The following is a 24,303-nucleotide window of genomic DNA, read 5'->3' as shown; positions in this document are numbered from 1 at the left end:
TTTTACGCCTATGAACATTTGGATGATTACCATTTCATAGCCCAATAAGGTACACCAAGCAAAGCCATAAATTCTAATAATAATAATATTGAATGAAAAATACTAAGAAATTGTCAAAAAACCTCAGATTTATTGATACTTAGAAAGACCGGTTTCGGTTATTACACCATTGTCAATCTCTGATAAACTAAATCTCTTTTAGTTTCCGGTTTCGGTTATTACACCATTGTCAATCTCTGATAAACTAAATCTCTTTTAGTTTCCGGTTTCGGTTATTACACCATTGTCAATCTCTGATAAACTAAATCTCTTTTAGTAGTTCCTCCTTGTCAATCTCCTTGAGATTGACAATGGTGTAATAACCAAAACCGGTCTTTCCAAGTATCAATAAATATGTGTTTTTTTGCCAATTTCCTAGTCTTTATCATTCAATATGAATAATTACCACAATATCAACTTCTCAACTACAAAAAAAAATTATGTGTTATTAGTTCGTTTACAGTCCCCGTATACAGTCTTTACCTATCTTATGCACAGTGCGACTCAAATGGCACCTAAAGACTGAACCATTGCTCGGTTGATACTGCAACTCAGTGGAGTGATGGGGGAAAGTCATGGAATACATAGGTGACTCATTCACTGACGCCACCCCAACCAATAGTTTTGTGCAGCAAAAAACTGACACTGTTGAGCGTTTTACAGTGGAAGTACTGCCGGAAGGTTAACATCTATCTATCTATCTACATTATTACACTGGTCACTAACGTGTATTTTCAATTTAATTTCAAATAATTCAAATGTGAACCAATTTGAGATAATAATAACAATGTACAAATTGATAATTAGTAGTGAACTAACCATTGTTGGCACTCCTGGCAGCGGAGAGACGCCTCTGCAGCAGGCGTGACTCGGACGGCGGTGACAGACCAAAGGGCAGAGCATTGGCGTCCGCCTCCGCCTCGGCTTCCGCCTTCAGGTAGAGGTCGACCACAGAGTCGGACGTCATTGAGAAGTGCTGCAGCACCACACGCTTCACCGCCATGGCCGACTCGGCAAACGCCGACAGTTCCCGAGCGCTGTTGTTCCTGAAACAGACACAAATTTCAAAATATATTAAAATTAATCAATAGTATAGAGTAGAATAGAATCTTTATTGCAGTCACATCTGAGGTCTTCAGATGCAATACAAGAATCAAATATATACAACATAATACATGATACACTGGTAGTTCTGTAAACAGTAGACCTCACGCAGTATTCTCATCCACAAGTACCTGATTGAAACCACGGTATTTAGATGAAAAATACTACTTCTATATACCGTGATTGAAACTATAGACCTTATGGAAATACAGCAATAGACTGGCTTCTCCACACATCTGTGTAATCACTTGTCAGCTGATTTATGATGAATAATTCTACAGTCTGGGGCCTGTTTCATAAAAATTTAGAAGTCCTGTAATACAGGAACAGCTGATTTTATCGGCTATATTGAGCATGTAATTGGAATGGTGATTCTCCTGTATTACAGGACTTGTAACTTTTATGAAACAGGCCCCTGATTGAAACTATAGACCTTATGGAAATACAGCAATAGACTGGCTTCTCCACACATCTGTGTAATCACTTGTCAGCTGATTTATGATGAATAATTCTACAGTCTGGGGCCTGTTTCATAAAAATTTAGAAGTCCTGTAATACAGGAACAACTGATTTTATCGGCTATATTTAGCATGTGATTGGAATGGTGATTCTCCTGTATTACAGGACTTGTAACTTTTATGATACAGGCCCCTGATTGAAACTATAGACCTTATGGAAATACAGCAATAGACTGGCTTCTCCACTCATCTGTGTAATCACTTGTCAGCTGATTTATGATGAATAATTCTATAGTCTGATTTTTACTCTAATATTGGCTTATGAAGAAGGCTCCTTTTCCCTTTTATATCCTTGAAATGCAAAATTTCAAAAATCCTTGTATATACGTCGAAGCGCAATTAAAAAAGGAACATACCTGTCAAATTTTGTAACAGCTGTGCCTAGTTGAAAGTTGTGTGTATATTTTTGGCTTCAAAATTTTCTGAAATAACTCAATTTATTGAAAGTGCGGTTATATTAAGTGCAAAATTTGACTATAATTTGGTATTTTAATCATTCTAAATTCAAAATTTCTAGCTAATATATATTCTTGGACAGAACTTTGAACTTTAAATTTCCTCAATAAGAACATAACCTATTTTTTCGGACATTATTTATCAAAATTTGGGAACAGAATAGTTTTGGGCTATGCCTGTTGTTCTATCCCGATCATATTCATATGATTTGTAATTATATCAACGAATAAATAAATAAATAAATTTCATGAAAATCTATTACCGCGTTTCGCTGTAAATGCGCAACATACAAACATTTAAACATTCAAACATTTAAACATTAAATGTTTAAATGCCAAATGAGAAATGCCAAACCGTCGACTTGAATCTTAGACCTCACTTCGCTCGGTCAAAAATACAGATATATAACATCAGTAAGTCACACTTTCAGTACCCTATGATAATATGTCACCTGATTTTCAACTTATAAGCCAATATTCCTAGCTAATGTATAAAAATCTTCAATCTTGTTTAAAGGGTTAGCTGCTAAGAAGAAACGTTTCATAAGATTTTTAAAAGTTCCATTCTTCATATTTCTAAGATCTTCAGAAAGTGAATGAAACAATTGTGTACTAGAATAGGTATACCGATAAGAAGTCAAATTACCCCTATATCTAGTGTAATTGCTATGAACTACCCCTTGTTCCACAAACATCTCCGAATTCTCCTTGACATAAATAAGGCTTTGTTAAACAAATATTGAAGGTAGAGTCGATATTCCCAGAAGTCTAAAATGCTCATCACACCGTGATGAATATTCTTGAATTTTAAAAAAACCTTTGAAGTGACTCTATATCAATACAGACTGACTCTACACGATACAGACGGACTTTAAAATATAGAATAAATTTATACAACACAAAACTATGACAATCATTTGAATGAAATTACCCTCTGTAGTGTTACATTAATTATCATAAATAAATATAATAAATTAATCATAATTTAACATTTTTATAATTTTATAGACAGTATGAAATGATCTATAGGAATGTAGCATTTTATTTATTTACATACAGAAATGAGAGTTAGGCTCAACTCACACTTACGCGACTTAGGTCGAGAAGAGACTCGACTGTAGTGGAGAGCATGTGTTTCCATATGGTGACACTCAGACCAGTCGATTCTAGTCTCCGCGACGTCACCATTTGGAAACACATGCTCTCGACTAAAGTTGAGTCTCTTCTCGACCTGAGTCGCGTAAGTGTGAGTTGAGCCTTTGAAGTGAATGTTTGAATGTTTGAACTGACCTCCTGATGACATGCGGCGTAGTGAGAGGCCGTTCGGTGAGCTTGCCCTGTGCAGCCGCGCTTCGCTCGCACTGCTTGAGCCAGGGATGTTGCAACACACAGGCTGCACTCAGCCTCAGACTGGCCTCCTTGACCAGCAGCTGTGAGATGAGATCCTTGGCCTGCTGCGAAATGCCTCGCCATTCCTTGTCTGGGAACTCGTATTCGCCTTCCTACACAACACAACACAAATTCAAATCAAATCTCCATAGAATGAACTGAAATTATTACTCTATCCCTAGATTTTTGTTATTTATTTGTTAAAACAATTACAAATCATATAAATATGATCAGGAAAGAACAAAATGCATAGCACAAAACTAGTCTGTTCCCAAATTTTGATATATAATAACATGTCCACAAAAGTAGGTTATGTTCTCACTATAGGTTTTTTACCCACTCCTTACCTCACAATCGCCCTACCTCATCACCAACATTACTTCTCTCCCTTTCTAGCTCATCAACACCCATAATTATCTCTCACTCTCTCTCTGGAACATTCTACCCTTTTCTACCAGTTCTCTACCTTTTTACTATCATATTATATTACCCTTCATGACTACCATCATTCACTCTCTCTCTATAGTCCACATGTTGGCCCAGAAAGCTGGCCCAGCCTAACCCAACGTGGGCCAGTGAAGGCCAACGCTGGCAAACCACCCATCCACACACTGGCGATGGTCGACATTGGCCTACGTTGGGCTGAAATGTGGATGCAGCATAAGACAGTGTATGAACCATTGAACCATTGAACCATTCAATCTTGTAATTGCAAAACGCACCTGTATGCAATGGAAGAGGAGGAGCTGGCACTCGTGACACATGTCACCCCGCTCCCAGCCGCAGTCCTGGCCGCATCGGCCATAGAAGGGCGGATATCCGCACAGCAGGATGTACATGATCACCCCCAGTGACCACAGGTCGCACCGCTTGTCGTACGAACTCGCCTCGCTCGCCACAAACGCCTCCACCACCTCGGGCGCCATGAATTCCGCGCTGCCAACCTGACAAACAGAAAAACAATCGGTTGAAATGTGACTTTCAAAGAAAGAATTTCAGCTGATAGGCTATAGTTGTGCCAACTCCAAAAAGCTCCGTGTGTATCTTTTCGGATGCAACACGTTGCTTTTGAGAAGATACAAACGAGCATCTGTTGCTTATGGAGAGATACATTAAAGCTCCTTGTGTATCTTTTCGGATGCAACACTGCTCTTGAGAAGATACAAAAGAGCATCTTTTGAATATTAAAAGATAAATTTCAATATTGTGTACACAATATTTGTGTGTGTGGAGCTAAATTCAAGATTGTTATTTATTTGCCTTGTATACTGTATCGCTGTTATAACAGTCAAGCATTCACATTTCGAGGGGCGAGGCTTTATAGAGATGATAAAAAGACAATACAATAATAGACATCCCTGAAAAATTGAAGTACGATGACTATAATGTACATTATGGCACAGAAAACTTCTATAATAGATTGTTTATTCCGTGATTATAGTATTGTTATAACAGAAATATTGTAATTTTCTTGATAACACGGTACTTTTTACTATCATAATTTATTGAAAGTGTGACTATTATATTTTATAAAATTCTAGATGAAATGAGCATCATTCTATTCTATATTGATAAACAGCAAAAAATCAACCAAATTTCTTTTGAAAATATTCAGTAACGTAACATTGCACTAACCGGTGTGAGAAGCTGTGGCGTGGCTAGGGGCGAATTAAGGGTGGGATTGAACTTGATGCCCGATCCGAGATCAAAGTCGCAGATTTTGACAGGGTTCAACTGGTCCGGGTGCACACACAGGATGTTCTCCGGCTTCAGGTCGCGGTGAGCTATGCCTGCAACACACAATACACAACTAATTGAAACACTAAATACAAGACAAACTTCACAAAATAGTGCAACAGATTCTAAACAGAACAACTAATTCAGCAAGAACCACATATTTATACACAAAATATAAAGACAGACCTTGCACTCTTTATAAGCTGATACATTATTATAACTGTATCTTACTGTGACGAGATTTAACTGAGGCGTTTGAGTTGGCTGGGAGACGTTGAGAGGATGAGTGACTCAAGAATTGTAAAAAAAGGTCTTCAGGAACAACCCAGGAGGGAGAAGGCTGAGAGGACGTCCGAGAAAGCGTTGGCTGGAAGATGTGGAGGACGATATTAGGAAGCTGAGTGTCAGGGGATGGAGACGTAAGGCTGCCGATAGAGACGAATGGAGAGGCTTTTTGAAGGAGGTCAAGGCTCTGAATGAGCTGTAGCGCCAAGGAGTAAGTAAGTATCTTACTGAAGCTGTACCTTAGATCAGTTATAGAATAGACACGCTGGGAAGTCTAGCCTCTGAAGCCAACATCTACTGCCATATCACCATATCGTGACGTCAGCATCGGATAGAAAACTTTTTCTGCAGAGTTTGTTTACATTGTTTTCTATCCGAAGCTGACGTCACGATATGGTGATATGGCAGTAGATGTTGGCTTCAGAGGCTAGAATTCCCAGCTTGTCTATTCTATAACTGGTCTAAGAGCTGTACTTATACAGATATAATCAGCTGATGAAGAGTGCAAGGCGCGCGTTTGCGGCGCATAAAGGCCGGGACACATATAACCGCACCGAGCCCGCGCCGACGTACGGCCGAGCTACGTCCGCGACACGGTGATGGTGGTAGGAGAACACACATATCCGTGCGACAGCCGAGCGGCAGCAGTGTCTCAGTTCTCTAGTGCTACTGTGCTCTGATTTCTGAATGTATTAAACTATTGTTAATAATATAACAATATTAAAAGCTTGTTACATCCGATTTAAATTTATATTTTTCATTTTTAAACTAATAACCTGTAGACACAGAAGATTAGAATCATAGTGCTGGTATATATTTCGGTGCATAACAATACCACAATCAGTCATGTATGGGAAATATATATCAGCTATAAAATCTTTATTTTCTGCCTTCTGCATCTACATATAATTAGTTTTAAATTTAAAATTTAAGACACAGTCACGGGTTCCTTCTTTTATACTTGTTGTTGTTTATTTTATTATTTATTATAATATGTCTATTATACCTTTCGTTCAACTTATTCGGTTCTACTTTTACTTTTGGTTCAACTTATTTTTCCGTTCAACCATATTTCTCATCACTTTGATCGTACAAAACTGGAAAATTCCGCCTCTTCGATAAGTTTTTCACTCTCCATATTAAACGAGACCGCACCGTCACCGTCAAAAAGTAAACTGAACTAGTCGGCGACGACGCGGTGCGGTAGTATGTGTCCCTACACGTTTGAATTATATCTGATTCAAGAATAATTACAAAAATATAGATAGAAATTATGAGAAAGTATTCAGCAATCTCGAAGGCCCGGTTGCACAACAGCTGGTTAAATTTTAACCGTGATTGGTTCTCGTAGAATTAATCACGGTTAAAATTCAACCGACTGTTGTGCAAACCGGCACTAAACTCGAAAACATCATATCACAAAAGCAGACAATCTATTTGAACATTCTGAACAAAAATCAGCAACTTCTTCGGAGAATTAGTAAATATTAAATCAATTCAATTTAATTCTCATGGCGTAGAAAACAATAAACATGTAAATTCAAGTAACTTGAAGGGAATATTAGCAAGATAAATTTTCGCTAAATTAGGTCTGGCACATTGCATTTTATTTGCCAGATTGCAATGATAATTGATCCAAGGCCATCTAAGTAGCAACTAGAGCAGCATATCTATTGTTCCAAACCGTGTGACTCTGCTGCTCTAAGCAGATAAATAGAGAGGCATATCACACTGTGCTGCTCTAAGCAGATAATAGAGAGGCATATCGCACTCTTTGTGTCCAATGTCAACACAGATGCTGCTTCTATTGCTCACTATGACTCACACTATACAAACATTAACTTTAACTAGCACACATCATGCCATATCTTCAACTAAACATTCCAAACAGTACCCTAACTATTTCCACGTTTCCCCTGTCTCCAAATATCTAGTGACACGAATAAGCTCTGTACATTACCAATCTTCATTTTAATACAACTAGCACTACACATTTTCAGTGTCTCTGTCACATATCTATTGACACAAATAAGTTTGTATATCATCTCCTTGCTCAAATACACTGAGATTAGAAATAATTTGAGATAGTCTTGACTAATTTAAACCCACAAGTTTCTAACTAAACTCAACTAGCACCATATAGTTTTTGTGTTTTCTTCATCTCCACAAATCATATCTAATGACACGAATAAGCTTTATCCAGTTGATCATGGATAGGAGATGATTTAGGAATATTAATATGAGCAACTATCAATTTTATAATACAATTCCATTTCAATTGCCACTATTTAAATACAATACAATTTGATGCAATATATTTCAATTGAATAAGAAATGTACTTCCCTCCAAATGAATATCCTTTGACCAAATAACACGAAAAAGCTCTAAATTGAACCTTTTCAAATAAAGTTTTGATTAGATTTAGAGGTGAAAACTGACCTATGGAGTGTAGGAAGTTGAGACACTGGCCAAATCTTTGATGTAATTTTATAATATTTTGGTGTATTTTAAAGTTATTTCTATGGCATATATTTCATAGTAATTTTCTTGAATAATTAAACTTTTTAGTTTGATTTAGAGGTAGAAACTGACCTTTGGAGTAAAGGAAATTGAGAGCACTGGCCAAATCTTTGATGTAATCATATAATATTTTGTTGTATTTTTCTAGTGATTCCTATGGTGTATATTTTATAGTAAATTTCTTCAATAATTGAACTTTTTAGTTTGATTCAGAGGTAGAAACTGACCTTTGGAGTGTAGGAAGTTGAGAGCACTGGCCAAATCTTTGATGTAATTTTATAATATTTTGGTATATTTTTATAGTGATTTTCTGTAGTGTATATTTTATTGTAATTTTCTTTAATAATTAAACTTTTTAGTATGATCTAGAGGTGGGAACTAACCTTTGAAGTGTAGGAAGTTGAGAGCACTGGCCAAATCTTTGATGTAATTTTATAATATTTTGTTGTGTTTTTAAAGTGATTTTCTGTATTGTATATTTTATAGTAATTTTCTTTAATAATTAACTTTTCTGTTTTATTTAGAGGTGAAAACTGACCTATGGAGTGAAGGAAATTGAGAGCACTGGCCAAATCTTTGATGTAGGCCTAATCATATAATATTTTGTTGTATTTTTCTAGTGATCCCTATGGTGTATATTTTATAGTAATTTTCGTTAATAATAAAACTTTTTAGTTTGATTTAGCGGTGGAAACTGACCTTTGGAGTGTAGTAAGTTGAGACACTGGCCAAATCTTTGATGTAATTTTAGTGTATTTTAAAGTTTATTTATGGCATATATTTTATAGTAATTTTCTTCAATGATTAAACTTTTTGGTTTGTTTTAGATGTGGAAACTGACCTTTGGAGTGAAGGAAATTGAGAACACTGGCCAAATCTTTGGTGAAATTTTATGATATTTTGGTGTATTTTTATGGAGATTTTCTATGGCGTATATATTTCATAGTAATTTTCTTTAATAATCAAACTTTTTGGTTTGATTTAGAGGTAGAAACTGACCTTTAGAGTGTAGGAAATTGAGCGCACTGGCCAGGTCTTTGATTATCATACTGGCTTCCCGCTCACTGAAGTAGACCCTCTCCTGGATGCGCGATAGCAGCTGACCTCCCTCCACCTTCTCAAACACCAGATAGAACCTACAAAAAACCCAACAAACATACTATTAATATCAACAAAATTCAATAAATATACGTAAAACACAATGAACCAAAACAAAACAATTTTTAATAATTCCATAAAAACCTACAAAAACCTATTAAAACCAATTTTTAAGAACCTACAAAAACCCAACAAACATACTATTAATATCAACAAAATTCAATAAATATATGTAACACAATGAACCAAAACAAGACAATGATAAGGGAAAAGCTGTTGGAAACATACAGAAAATTATCCTTCTTCTATCAAAGAAATTTTTCAGATTGAAAAGAAGCTTCTATAGTGAGGTCCACGTTATAAAGGCAGTGTTTGATTAGCAATAGTATTGCTATTCTTGTCTTTCATCCAACAAAGCGGTTAGCGCTATCTCTTCTCGCTTTTTTTGCCAGATCGTCTTTCAACAATGTAGAATTAATAATATATTAATCAACAAAATATTTCGCCTTAATTCATTATAAATTATTGAAAAATATTTTCACTTTGCTCTGTTGCCAAGTCATCTTTTAAAAATGTAGAATTAATAATTACTCAACAATATATTTCATCTTGGTTATGGAAATTCATTTTGGAATTATTAAAAATATTATTTATTGCTTGATAAGATATAATTGATCATTTCAAACGAGAATGAACAATTAATATTACATCAATAAACCTGTATCTGCACCGTCTATAGAAGGCATTGACAAAACAGAGGTTCGGCCACGATTTTCTCCTATCTTTCTCCACTGCCATTATAACGTGGACCTCACTATATTATACACTGTTATAATATAATACAATAATCAACCCGGGTAGGCGACTTCAGTAAGTCCAGTTTTCAGTTTGCCAAGTTCCTGTTGCTTTCAGAAAGTCCAGTGGATACAGTATCATGAATTTACTTCTAAAATTATCAAATAATACCAACATAAGACTCTATTATAGTGGGATGCTACACGATAGTTAGAAGAAATTAATCCAAGTTTGTAAAGGACTTTTTTCCATATTATAAATGTTTTATGTATTAAATGTTACAGAGAAAAAACATATTGCCAATTAAAAGCTAATCCCTAAGATAACATTCAACTGAGGCAGTACTCACACTAGGCTCATCTCACACTTACGCGACTCAGGTCGAGAAGAGACTCGACTCTAGTCGAGAGCATGTGTTTTCAAATGGTGACGACGCGGAGACTGGAATCGACTGGTCTGAGTGTCACCATTTGGAAACACATGCTCTCCACTAGAGTCCAGTCTCTTCTCGACCTGAGTCGCGTAAGTGTGAGTTGAGCCTAACGCGACTCAAATCGTACGACTCCAGTCGTAAGTACCAGTTTTTTAGACCTTTCAACTTGACTTATTTCAAATTCTTTCATTGATTGAATCATACATAACTTATTTTTAAATAATTTGGTGGAGGATCAACAGGCATAGCCCAAAACTGTTCCCCAGAATTTTAATTCTTTTCATTCTTTATTGATTGATACAATAAGTACACAGCTTATAGAACATTTGATTCTCTTATATTTGAGACCAATCGCAAGTTTCTATCATGTATTGTAGGCCTACTCGTTTTAGAGATTTTGAATAACAGTAAAATTATACAGAAAAAAATTAGGAAATAAAAATAATCATTTTTTTCAATTGGCTGTAAATTTTGAATGGTATTGAAATCATAAGTATGATTCATAGAAGCAAAAAGAGGAGAAAATTCTCTACAACCATGACTACTTTTTAGATTTTTCATCTAAAGTGTTTCACAAGATATGAAAAAAATGTACATCAACAAAATAATAAGGAAAGAAAAAATAAGGTAACCTTGTGCCATTCCTCTCCCAAATTTAGATAAGGTTACACATAGTCCGAAATAGGTTAAGTCTTGTAGTTCTTCAATTCACACAGTTTTCAGTCCTCAATTATTTTCACAATGTAGATTTTCAAATTTAGATGATTCATCAAAATAGTCCAGAGAATAGGTTGTGTTTATGTTTAAATTTTGCAGTTAAAGGATAATGTAAGTCAATTTTTTTAATGAGACAGAATTATCATATGATACATTACCTGTTATCGTCCTCAAAGAACTCCAGCAGCTGAATGATGTTGGGGTGGCCCTGACAGTGGTGGAATGTCTCCACCTCCTTGAAGACGCGGAGCCGCGAGTGGCCGGGGATCTTGTCGATCATCTTGACCGCGAACTCCACGTCGGTCAACAGGTGCACGCACGTCTGCACCGACGCGTACGCGCCCTCACCCAGCACCTCGCCTGTCAGGCGATATAGATCTGAAACACACAAAACAGACAAATTAAACTTCATGAAAACACAAAACACACAAAAATTGTAGATTTTTGCCTCACTGCCGGCGCACAAGTTTTCTTTGCTGGTAGTGCCATTTTGTAAGTTAGAATATTTATTTTTCCTACAGTTACCTTGAAAAGTGGCCATTGCTGCACTGATTACAGAACGCAAAGAATCACTTTTCCGCTCTAGTGCGGGAAAAATTTATCTGCACTCCAGATTTGCAACATGGCATCGCAAAATACTTAGTAGGTTATATGGAGCAACAGTGCAGCAAAATCAAAATGAAGTTGGTAACAGTGACTGCTGTGGCTGCTATAGTGAGCAGAGGTGCAACCAAGCACAACGCGCTAATTATTATTCATTATATATTATAACCAAGGACAACGAGGACTTTAGGATTTTAGGATTAAGGTTTTTATCAATAATAAAATTACACAGAAAAACATTTGATGCATTTCAGGCAATTTTACCCATAATTACCCACTTTTCATATTCAACGGTAACTGTAGGAAAAACTTAATGTGAAATACGTGCGCAAAGTTCCTCTGCTGCACTCAAGAAACCATTCCGCCCTCGCCTACGGCTCGGGCGTAAACGTTTCTTTCGGTGCAGCAAACTGTCACTTTGCGCACTAGTTGCACAAATAACTATTATCAATCTGTATTATTTTATGGCAAATAAATGAATTTGAATTTGAGATTAGTTGGTGTAAATAGTAAACTATAGTGAGGTCCACGTTACAATGGCAGTGTTTGATTAGCAATGGTATTGCTACCCTTGTCTATCATTCAACAAAGCGGATAGAGCTATCTCTTTCTCGCTTTGCTCTGTTGCCAGATCGTCTTTTAACAATGTAGATTATAATCAATTAACAAAATATTTCATCTTAATTACGAAAATTATTGAAAAATATAACTTCTTGCTTAATAAAATGTTTAAATGCGAAGCAATTATGTTATTTCATTAGGGATGCTGACAGTTTGGATTGTATCTCACTATATAGTGAGGTCCACGTTATAATGGCAGTGGAGAAAGATAGGAGGACAACGTTGTCGATCCTCTGTCTTGTCAATGCCTTCTATAGACGGTAGCTGATACACGTAAATATTAACTGTTAATTCTCGTTTAAAATAATCAATTATATTTTATTAAGCAATGAATTATACTTTTCAATATCATAATGAATTTACATAATAAAGATGAAATATTCTATTTATTTATTTATTATTCTAATTTTTACAAGAAAGCACTGAATGGGAGAGAAAAACTGAGGATACTCCTTGTACTATTTCTCTCCCACATTTAGATAACATTATTTTAATAGTCCGAAATGAGGTTATGATTCCACTTTTCTGAAATTAAGTTCTTTTTCACTCAAAAACAACAGAAACTAAGAGTTTTGAAGGTTGAGAAACTGGATAGATAGAAAACAAAAATATTACACTCAAATCACTAATAATTGAAATATTTTCATGTAATTTTTCATTAATTTTCAAGTAATTAATTATCAATTCTACGTTGTTAAAAGACGATCTGGCAACAGAGCTAAGCGAGAAAGAGATAGTGCTATCAGCTTTGTTGAATGAAAGACAAGGATAGCAACATCAGTGTTAATCAAACACTGCCATTAAAACGTGGACCTCACTATAGATATAGTGTGGTCCACTTTATAATGGCAGTGAATGGCATCGCTATTCTTCTATCTTTATTCACTGCCATTATAACGTTAGGGTGGCAACCCTAATAGCAATACAATTGCTAATCAAACACTGCCATTATAACGTGGACCTCACTATAATTACAATAGAAGAGTAGGTACAGATCTAAAACAAACGATACTTTATAAAAACAACATACTATTTAGCAAAATGTCATGTAACGCTAAACTATTAAGAAAACTGTATTATTCTTTTTTCGAAACTTTTATTCATCAAAATTTGGGAGGAAAACAGTGTCTTGAGCCTGTTGTGAACAGAACCCTGTTTTCTTGTATGTTGGGGAGTACGGTCTCACAAGGTGTCACACTATCAAAAGATAAACCGAAACTTCAATAAATAACAACCAAATCTTCTCCCAACCATATTATAGTATAATATAATGATTTGTGATTATCAGTAGTCAGAAGCTGAACTCACACTTAGGCGACTCAGGTGGAGAAGAGACTCGACTCTAGTGGAGAGCATGTGTTTTCAAATGGTGACGTCGCGGAGACTAGAGTCGACTGGTCTGAGTGTCACCATTTAGAAGCACATGCTCTCGACTAGAGTCGAGTCTCTTCTCGACCTGAGTCGCCTAAGTGTGAGTTGAGCCTAAGTACAAAAGTTGTCATAAGTACAAAAGTACGGTAACAAACTTTTTAAAATAAATTGTCTTTGATCAGTTATCATCCTCCGGTCTTTTCAACCTGCGTGATGGATCCTAAAATAATTTTAGGTGCGACCTGAAAATTCTGACACCAGACCTGAGCCAGCCAGGTCACTCGATATTATTATTTCAGGTATATTTTTGATGTGATTAGTGATAGCCTACTAGTATTTTCCTTACATTTTATTTCGTTCTCTCCAGTAGACCTTCATCATGTGATTTACTCACATGCATGATTAATTATTTCCTCGTTTAGATGACTCTGTAGTGTAGGTATTTGGAGAAGACTATCATTATCATCAATCTTTACTATCATTACTATCATCATTACTATCAATTATTATTGTTATCTATTCTATGTTACTTTAAAAGTAAGACTATCATTATCATAATATCAATTATTATTGTTATCTATTCTATGTTACTTTAAAAGTAAGACTATCATTATCATAATATCAATTATTATTGTTATCTATTCTATATTATTTTAAATGTAAGTCTGAGTTTATTTACAAGTTTTAAAATTTTCAATATTTTTATAGAGTATTTTCCAGTTATCAGTGATGGTTTAGTGATATATTGTTATTTAATTTGGTTTTCGAGTTATCTAAATTCTAAATTCCTAGTTTATATATATTTTGGAATCAAAATTTGACAATTTATGAAGTGATAAATATAAATTATTTTTGGACAATTGCTGCCTAAATTTGGGAAAGGAACAGTTTTGGGCTTTAAGCCTGTTGTTCCTCTCCCAATCATTCATAGTTGAGAATTATATTGTAAGCATCAGTGTATAAATAAATAAACAATTAATTTAGTTGAATTATAGAGATCTTTTTTGGTAAATTGAAATTGAAATTTCTAAGGAAATTACTAACTCATACTTCAAAGACATATGATACTCAGTTACATGCAATGATACATTGGCATGATTCAAATATGACAATCATCATCTCAATTCAATTACATCATAAAAACCGGAAGTATTCAACCTCATTTCTCCCAAAATTAATTGAAACAATCAATAGCATTCAATTTCTTCCACAATCAATCAACACATCAAAAACCTTCACTATTAAAACCCAAGGCGTACTTTAAAGAGCATTTAGGCTGCCTTATCTGCCTAATAAAGCTGCAATAACTGATAACCTCTAAATCACCTTGAAATAATTTCAACAACCAAAACTTTTTCATCTCAATTAATCTCTTCATATTATCTCAAATGTGTTGACCCAGCTAAAAATACAAATACTACTTTTGATAAAAAATTTATCTATTATTTATCTATCACAAATAATGCAACTGAAGCATAAATTTTATCTCAAGTTAGTGTGTGTGTTAGCGAGAGCGATAAAAAATGAATTAATTTGAAACTAGAGATAACTTCCAAATTCTAAAAAGTTTCTACTAGTCACTATCGAATTCAAATTTATCTGCCATGATGCAAAACAATACTATCATCACAGAATGTTCTAGAAACGTAAAAAATCTTTAAAATGCATAAAAATATTTTTGATAAGTTCATCGAACTATGGCCGATCATGAAAATATCAACAACTAGAGCTGAAACAATAAAAATACACTGAAAATGTTGTCGTCTTCTGTATTTTTGGCAGACGAGTTGATAAAAAATTGAACATAGATGACAACTTATCAACAATGTATGAGACGCAGAATTTCAATATCATTGAAAAAAAACTATATTATTATCACACTGATAGATAATTAACTTTTAAATTAGAAAGTTATTTAATTCAAATATCAAGATGAATTTTTTCTTGATTGATATCTGAAAATGATGAGTTGAATGAACTGAAAGTCCCACAACTAAATTTCATATCAAATGTTGTGAAAAAATTGTTATTTTTAAAAAATTTCTTTTTGAGTGGCTGGTTTTAAGACTTTTCTATTGTTTGACAGAGTTTTTCGATTCTACTTGATGTAATTTATTCTACTTTGTGACTTTAAACTATTGCTTTGGCTCTATTATTTTGTAATTTATTGTATTAATATGACTTTGTCAATTACCTATATTGGTCTACGACAGTAAAATCTATTTATTTATTTATTTGTAACGTTTTAAGGTTGACGAGATATGTTATAAAATTTGGTAGATTGTAATAATATGAATTAAATTTAATAATTGCCTTTATTAAGGGCAGAGTTAAGTCTCAAGGTACTCTCTCTCTCTGCCTAGGTACCTCCTAGGTACTCCTAGGTACTCTCTGGTAGGTACAAAACCCTTAGATCTACAATGGATTGACTTAGATCTTATAATATTTAGATCTACAATGAATAATGAATGTCTTGAATCTTATCATAAATAGATGTACAATGGTTTAGGTGGATTCCAAACCATTCTAACCTACAAAGCAGACTAATTTTTACTACGGATAATGCAAAAACCTTATAGTGAGGTCTACGATATAATGGCAGTATTAGATGAACATTGGTGTTGCTATCCTTGTCTATGATTCGACAAAGCAGATAGCACTATCCTTTTCTATAGTGAGGTCTACGTTATAATAGCAATATTTGATTAACATTGGTGTTGCTATCCTTGTCTATGATTCGACAAAGCAGATAGCACTATCCTTTTCTATAGTGAGGTCTACATTATAATGACAGTATTTGATTAACATTGGTGTTGCTATCCTTGTCTATGATTCGACAAAGCACATAGTGCCATCCATTTCTTTCTCTGCAATGTTGCCAGATAGTTTTTCAACAATGTAGGAATGCAACTAACAAAATATTAAATCTCAATTATGAAAAATCTTATAAAATCATATTTTTGTGACGAATAAGGAATAATTTATTTTTAACAAGAATTAACAGTTGATACATCAGCTATATTTTCTATAGAAGGCAGTGGCAAGGCAGAGAATCGGCTCCTAGCTTTCTCCACTGCCATTATAACGTGGACCTCACTTTGGAGTAAGATGATAAGAGATGAATGGACTTCAAGTTTTAGATGGATTGTAAGATTCTTCAAAAGGTGATAGGCTAATATGATAGTGAGAGATGAATGAACTTGGTGTTTTAGGTGAACTCCGAACAGATCTTACCTTGAAAGCAGGAGGTAACCAGACTAGTTGCGGTCTTCTTCTTCCTTCTCTTTTGGCGAGCCTCTTCCTTGCGCGCCTGTACGTCATCATTCGTCTTATCTCGCAACACCCCAGACACACACTCTCCTGGAAACAGACAGAAAAAACGACTAAAATTAATGGAAATTTACACAAAATTGACTGAAAATGTAGAGAAAACAATACAGAAATCATTATACAGAGTGTAACAGCCGAAGACCATGGATTCTACATTGAATTTGCAACAAAAAATGTCCAGTAAAATTTTCTTAGATCAACCTTAGTTTTAGAGATATTTAGATTTTTCGATATTTTTGAAAAACTTTAATAACTAAAATACTATCAGTCAAAATCCAATTCCAAGGACATGGTTGGAAATAGGAAGAAATTTCCAATAAGATTCATATAATTTGTTCCTTTGTTTTACGTTTTTGAACTTTTTTGAGCATTCAAAGTTGAAATAGTTATTTGTGCAACTGGTGCGCAAAGTGACAGTTTGCTGCACCGAAAGAAACGTTTACGCCCGAGCCGTAGGCGAGGGCGGAATGGTTTGTTGAGTGCAGCAGAGGAACTTTGCGCACGTATTTCACATTAAGTTTTTCCTACAGTTACCATTGAATATGAAAAGTGGGTAATTATGGGCAAAATTGCCTGAAATGCATCAAATGTCTTTCTGTGTAATTTTATTATTGATAAAAACCTTAATTTATTGTCAAAATTGAATAAAAATGTTGTCCTTGGTTATATTTATATAATGTAATAATTAGCGCGTTGTGCTTGGTTGCACCTCTGCTCACTATAGCAGCCACAGCAGTCACTGTTACCAACTTCATTTTGATTTTGCTGCACTGTTGCTCCATATAACCTACTAAGTATTTTGCGTTGCCATGTTGCAAATCTGGAGTGCAGAAAAATTTTTCCCGCACTAGAGCGGAAAAGTGATTCTTTGCGTTCTGTAATCAGTGCAGCAATGGCCACTTTTCAACGTAACTGTAGGAAAAAAATTATATTCGTCGAGTTCAAATCCAAATTTCAAACAGTTTGAACACTCATAAAAAGTTCAAAAACCTCAAACAAAGGAACAAATTACATGGATATTATTGAAAATTTCTTCCTATTTCTTCCCATGTCCTTGGAATTGGATTTCGACTGATAGTTTTTTAGTTATTAACCTTTTTCAAAAACATAGAAAAATCGAAATATCTCTAAAACTAAGGTCGATAAAAGGAAATTTTACTGGACATTTTTTGTTGCAAATTCAATGTAGAATCCATGGTCTTCGGCTGTTACACCTTCCGTGGGACACCCTGTATACACCGCTGACATTCACTCTCCTAGAAAGAGAGGAAAGAAACAGACTTAATCCACTAAAATTAACACAAAAATGACTGAAAATTTAAACAAAACAATAGAGAAATCAAACTTTTCAACATTGTCGTTCTGTAGCCGATGTTCTTTCTGTTAACTCAAGCCGATTACTGTCTACTACTGTCGATTATTACTGTTTTGTTGGGGTGAGAGTGTAAGAACGGCACAGTATGAGAGACTATCAGCGTCACATAGCTTCACCAAAAACAACTACTAGAACTATTGGCTTGATTTAACATTGAACATTGGAAAATAAACGCCCTATACCATGGCATATCTTATTATGTATGTATTACTATATTTTCTTTATAGTATAAGATAGTGGCATTGACAACATCAACGTTTTATTCTTTCAATTATGGAGAAATATCACAACATCTCCTTCCATAAAAATCTTATTATTATTATTAAACGAAAATCCCAATTAAATGCTGTAAATCACCCCGAAGACTTCTGCTACTGCAAATATTGACAACAGGGTAAACAGCTAGATAAAAATTCGATGAACGCTACTATTCAAAAATTATCTGTCAGCCCGGGAATCGAACCCAGTACCTCATAATTGCCGGTCAGGAATGCTTACCCTTACACCAAATTGACAATCTCTGGATGTCAAATGGATGGACAAATGTTCTCGATGGATATTGAATGAATAGTAACAAAAAAGAAAACACTTTAATCAACTGATAGAACCTATTAACAAATATCTACTGAAGAGAAACACTGACTTGAATTAACAAATTTGTACACAAAGATGACTGAAAATGAACACAAAAATCTTGATAGTAGCAAGGTATTTTGAATCTTGAATTTACATCAGCAGATTGAAGACTTCTGATTGACTAAACACGACACGAATTGGCTGGATTTGGCACATTGCTATTCTGACAATATTGTCTGAATACAAATGCACCTTAAACAAACAGTTTGACAATGAATAAACGAGAATAACAGACTAGCATAATGTTTCTAGCCAACTTATTCCATCATAAATACAAAAACCAACATCAAACCAAATTTTTATTCATCTACTTCTACTTCTTCTTTTTCCTCTTCTTCTTCTTCCTTTTATTCTTCTGCTTCATCCTCATCTTCTTCTTCTGCTTCATCCTCATCTTCTTCTTCTGCTTCATCCTCATCTTCTTCTTCTTCTTCTTCTTCTTCTTCTTCTTCTTCTTCTTCATCCTCATCATCTTCTTCTTCTACTTCTTCGTCTCCTTCTTCGCCCTCTCCTTCATCTTCTTCTTCTTCATCAGCAAGATTGTAAAAATACTACTCCAACATCAATCAAAAATCCAGTTTTAAACCAACCAACATCATAACAAACAGCCGAATGTTGTTCCAAAATTATAGCCCATTCATAATCAAGTTTCGAGGTGATATTTTTATACTTGTATATCATCAAGTAGGATTCTTGTGATATTCCCTACCAACTTTTGCTGAAACTTATTTACAATATTTGAACCTGTTTTTACTTTCATCGAGATTCACGTCATGAAGTCAGTGGAAACGATAGGACGGCATTGTTGCCATATTTCATTATCCACCGTCTTCTATAGTAGATAGCTGTGATTTGAGTCATCTCGGTATATCTAATATAATATCGAGCACCGGTTGCAAAAAGGCCTGTTAAATATTAATCATGATTAAACGCCACGAAAACCAATCAAAAATGGCTTTTCCGTGGAGAAGACTTCTCTGATTGATTCTCGTGACATTTAAAAACTATTAAAATTTAACAGGCTTTTGTGCAGCCTGCGATATTGTTGATTCTTGTTAATAATGATCAATTACTATCTCAAAAATATCCTATTCTCCAAGAAAATATAACGTTTCATGATTTAATCATGTATTCTCATAATTGATATTAAATTTTCTGGTAGTTCATTATATATTTCTTCATAGCCTACAAACAATTTAGCAACGGTGCGGAGTTGGAGAACGATAGAGCTATCTGCTTTTACTAATAGCAAACAAGGATAGCAACAAACCAATGTTTATCCGGTGTTGACTTTATAACATGACTTTATCTCACAATAAACATATTCAATTCGCGAAATTTTGTGGTTTACAATTTTCTAGAGTATGGTTGTGTTCAGAGATATTCAGCCAAATTTATTAAATTATTAAAATAATATAATCAGGAAAACTTGTAAGCTTAATATTAATTCATTTAAACTTTGGCTGAGGCCGACTGTATAACGTGGAATCTCACTATAGAATCCTACTGACTGTATCAATATCGTGCTGATATTGTTACCAAAAACTCTCTCATTTCAAAACTCTTCTGGCACGACTGAACAGAACCTACCAACATTCAGACAGAGATAGAACTTCAAACAAATCGAGAGCTTCATGGAAGATAGAAAGAGAGAGGGATAAATAGGTGGAGTGATAGTAGGATAGAGATGGAGAGAGATGGTGAGTGAGTGAGAGAGAAAGAGAGATTGTAGTGAGAGATTCGGAGTACAAATAGAAAGTCATTGATTCAGTTTTGGTAAGGTGTGGTGTGCTGGTGTGGGATGATTGTGAACTAACTTGAACTGAACTGAACTCTGAGTGCACTGAGATAGAAGAAGAAGGAGAAAGAAGAGAAAGAACTAGCAGGAACAGAAACGGTTGTTGCCTGTATACAGTTTCAGCAAAGAGAAATCTCCTACATCCAACACTGTTCTATCGATAGAAATTCGTTCTTGAATGAATGGAAACTGATGAATTTATTCAATAAAATTACATTTATTACATTCCTTAATCACAACATCAAATTAATGATTGGGAGAGAATCATCAGGATAAACCCAAAACTGTTCCTCTCCCTAATTTTGATAAAAATAGTCCAAATGAGGTTATGAAAACACTTTTATAAAGATCACAAAAATTTACAGTCCAAATATACATTATACTAAAAAAATTGTATCTCGGTTGATCAGAAAGATGAAACAAATTATTATTACACTTGAAAATACATTAATAAATTGAAAAATATTAATAAACTTGATAAATTTGAAGCCATAAAAATCACAAAAACATTCACTATCAGCATATGATTATAGAATAAAATAACACTGTTCAATCGATAGTAATTCATTCTTGAATGAATAGAAACTGATGAATTTATTCAATAAAATAACAATTCTCTATGGATAGAAATTTATTTATTAATTAATAGAACTGATGAATATAGTCAATAAAATATCACCTGAAACCACCAGTAGTTGATCAATGTTTCTATAGGATAACAACTTAGAACAGTGGAATTGGATGTATTTATTCATGAGGACAAATCAAATCTCAATAATAAAATCATTCTACTTTGAATAATATATCTTTTTAGAAGTTTTCCAGAGGAAAATCAGTCTATTTCTGTAGAATGGAACTATTACTTTGCAATTTATACTTATTCCAGCCAGTTTTATGGAAAATCTCATAAAAATTCACACTTCTAAACATAAAATAATGTACCTATTTTCGTAAATACAATGCCAATAGCTTCGAAAAAGTATTACTACAATATGATCATTTCTTCTCCTCCTCCTTCTTCTTCTTCTCCTTCTCCTCCTGTCCTCTTTTTCTTCTTCTTATTCTTATTCTTCTTCTTCTTCTTCTCCCTCTACTTCTTCATATTCTTCTACTCTCTCTTCTTCTTCTTCTCTTCTTCTTCTCTTCTTCTTCTCCCTCTACTTCTTCATATTCTTCTACTCTCTCTTCTTCTTCTTCTTCCTCTTCTTCTTCTTCTTCTTCTTCTTCTTCTTCTTCTTCTTCTTCTTCTCCTCCTCCTCCTCTCTCTTCTTCTTCTTCTTCTTCTTCTTCTTCTTCTTCTTCTCTCCTCCTCTCTCTTCTTCTTCTTCTTCTTCTTCTTCTTCCTCTTCTTCTTCTTTTCCCTCCTCTTCTCCTTCTTCACCCTCTTCTTCTTCTCCTTTTTCTCACCACTTCCATCAACCGACTGTTTTATTTTCTCCGCCTCCTCTCTGTGCCTTCTTTTCAGCATCATTGTTTCTATATTTCTCTATTCGCTTTATTTTTAGCCAAATGACGTCGTCGATACAACTGTACAGTGGATGTTCTATATTGACTGATATTGGCACAAACTTGAAATTTGAATCAGGTTGAGCCAAGTTGTTACTCGCTCAAACTGAGACCTCAACTACTATGCTCAAGCAATTTAAATATCCGTGTCAATTGTGGGAGGAGGAGGAGGAGGAGGAGCAGGAGGAGGAGTAGGTGGTGAAGGAGTAGGAGAAGGAGGAGGAGGAGGTAAAGAATGAGGGGAAGCTCTAGTTCTAATTCTGACAAAAGTGCATTGACCTGTGGTGTGCTAAATTTCATTTTAAAATTTGTGTGAAACTGGAAATTAGATTGGATCCAAATTTTTGAATTTTCAAATGTATTTGGTAGTTTTATTAGTTTTTTATTTCAATTCAATTTAACCTCACATAGTATTTCAGGTGGGTTCCGAACCTCTCTATAACTCAAGTAATAAGATAATATGAAATCATTACTCTTGTCTTACATTACAAAACACAATTGAAATGCTGACATAATTGAAAAATGAGCATCTAGCGAAAATTTTTATATCTTTCATCAAATTTCACTTCAATCAGCTAATTTTCTGTGTACTGGACAATGAGTTACTTTACATAAAATGATACAATCATTAAAAAACACAGTTCTATTGGATAAGTATGGAAAATTACGAAGAGTTTCCACAATATAAATTCATTTTCAATTGATACAATTACTTTGTTAAGAGACACAAAATTATTTTGTTTGAAACAACAAGTTTTCTTTCCAAGTTTTGCATAAACATGAGACAATTGTCTTTTTTCTTTAGGGCTACATTCAATATAAATAAAATAATTGTGACAAAATAATTTAAAAGGGTACAAATGACACAAATCATATTTTATTATATTACCTACATATATATTATATAATTATGTTAAATATGTTATATTATATATGTTATATTTTTATTTACATGAGAAAACTGTCTGTTTCTCCGGCCTTGGAAATTCTTTGATAAATATTATTCGACTATATTAACTTTTAGACTTGTACTCAAGTCTATAAAATCAATGAATTATCAAATTTGGAAAGCTTGATAAATTTAGATTTGCATATAACAAAGTTAAGAAAACTATGATAAAAAATTCAATGTACGAGTAAAGCAATATGAAAAAAACAGATTCTAATTTTCTTCTCATCGAGGCAAGAACACAGGCATACAAGAACTAATAAGAAACCAAACGAACATCAATCAGAATGAATAAAAACAACTATAAATAACCCCAATACTGCATCAACTCAACTGAAAAACAACAACAGTTCAATAAAAAGATACAGAAAGATCCAAAAATAAAACTCATCTGCATGAAAAAGTTCGTCTTCATTTGATCACAGTTGTCTATTGATTGATTGATTATTCAAGGCTAATTTTGTACAGACTTGTTGACGCTCGGAGGGTCTTATCAACGCAGATAAGAGAGAAACAAATTCAATTGATAACAAATTATCGTCGAATACAATTAAAGTCTACTCCGTGAAATTGATCTTTTTCAACAACAGTGTCGCCTTCAAGATTTTATATGTCTACAGTGTTGTATCAAAAACCTTGAGGGTTCTTCGGCTAAAAATTTCGTTCTACTATATAACTCTGATGCTATGAAAATTCTGAAATATCCAGTGATTGGAGGACTTTTTGTAGTACGTATGGAAATATTGAAGGCTAGATCAGTGTCCAATTGAATGAATTCCAATTTCAATACAAACAATACTTTTTATAGTATTGAATGTTAGGCAATTGTTCCGATTCGTTGAAACCTATTTCAATTTCAATCAAACATCCAATAATTCAAAGACATCGCCAAAAATCAGTGTTACCTTCTCGCTTTGCTCTGTTGCCAGATCGTCTTTTAACAATGTAGAATTAATAATTAACAGAATATTTCATCTCTTCATCTCATTTATTTATTCATGTATTTCATCTCAAATAACAAAA

General features: G+C 34.1%; 1 protein-coding gene across 2 annotated transcripts in view; it reads right to left on the bottom strand.

Annotated features, from left to right (window-relative positions):
* The window catches only part of LOC111055509 (MAP kinase-interacting serine/threonine-protein kinase 1), a 135,069-nt gene that overhangs the window by 4,795 nt on the left and 105,971 nt on the right, over nucleotides 1-24,303 (bottom strand). For both annotated transcript variants that reach the window (XM_039439767.1, XM_039439768.1), the window contains 7 exons: nucleotides 16,921-17,046; nucleotides 11,250-11,469; nucleotides 9,048-9,184; nucleotides 5,141-5,295; nucleotides 4,228-4,449; nucleotides 3,407-3,618; nucleotides 859-1,085 (listed from right to left, as the gene is read on the bottom strand). In XM_039439767.1, the coding sequence (XP_039295701.1) occupies nucleotides 859-1,085; nucleotides 3,407-3,618; nucleotides 4,228-4,449; nucleotides 5,141-5,295; nucleotides 9,048-9,184; nucleotides 11,250-11,469; nucleotides 16,921-17,046 (1,299 nt within the window). The remainder of the gene's footprint in view (nucleotides 1-858; nucleotides 1,086-3,406; nucleotides 3,619-4,227; nucleotides 4,450-5,140; nucleotides 5,296-9,047; nucleotides 9,185-11,249; nucleotides 11,470-16,920; nucleotides 17,047-24,303) is intronic.

The sequence above is a fragment of the Nilaparvata lugens genome, chromosome 13 (genome assembly GCF_014356525.2).
Source record: "Nilaparvata lugens isolate BPH chromosome 13, ASM1435652v1, whole genome shotgun sequence".
In the NCBI taxonomy this organism is placed as follows: Eukaryota; Metazoa; Arthropoda; class Insecta; order Hemiptera; family Delphacidae; genus Nilaparvata; species Nilaparvata lugens.
Note: the sequence above shows the minus strand (reverse complement) of the source record. Positions and strands in the feature narration are given on the sequence as shown.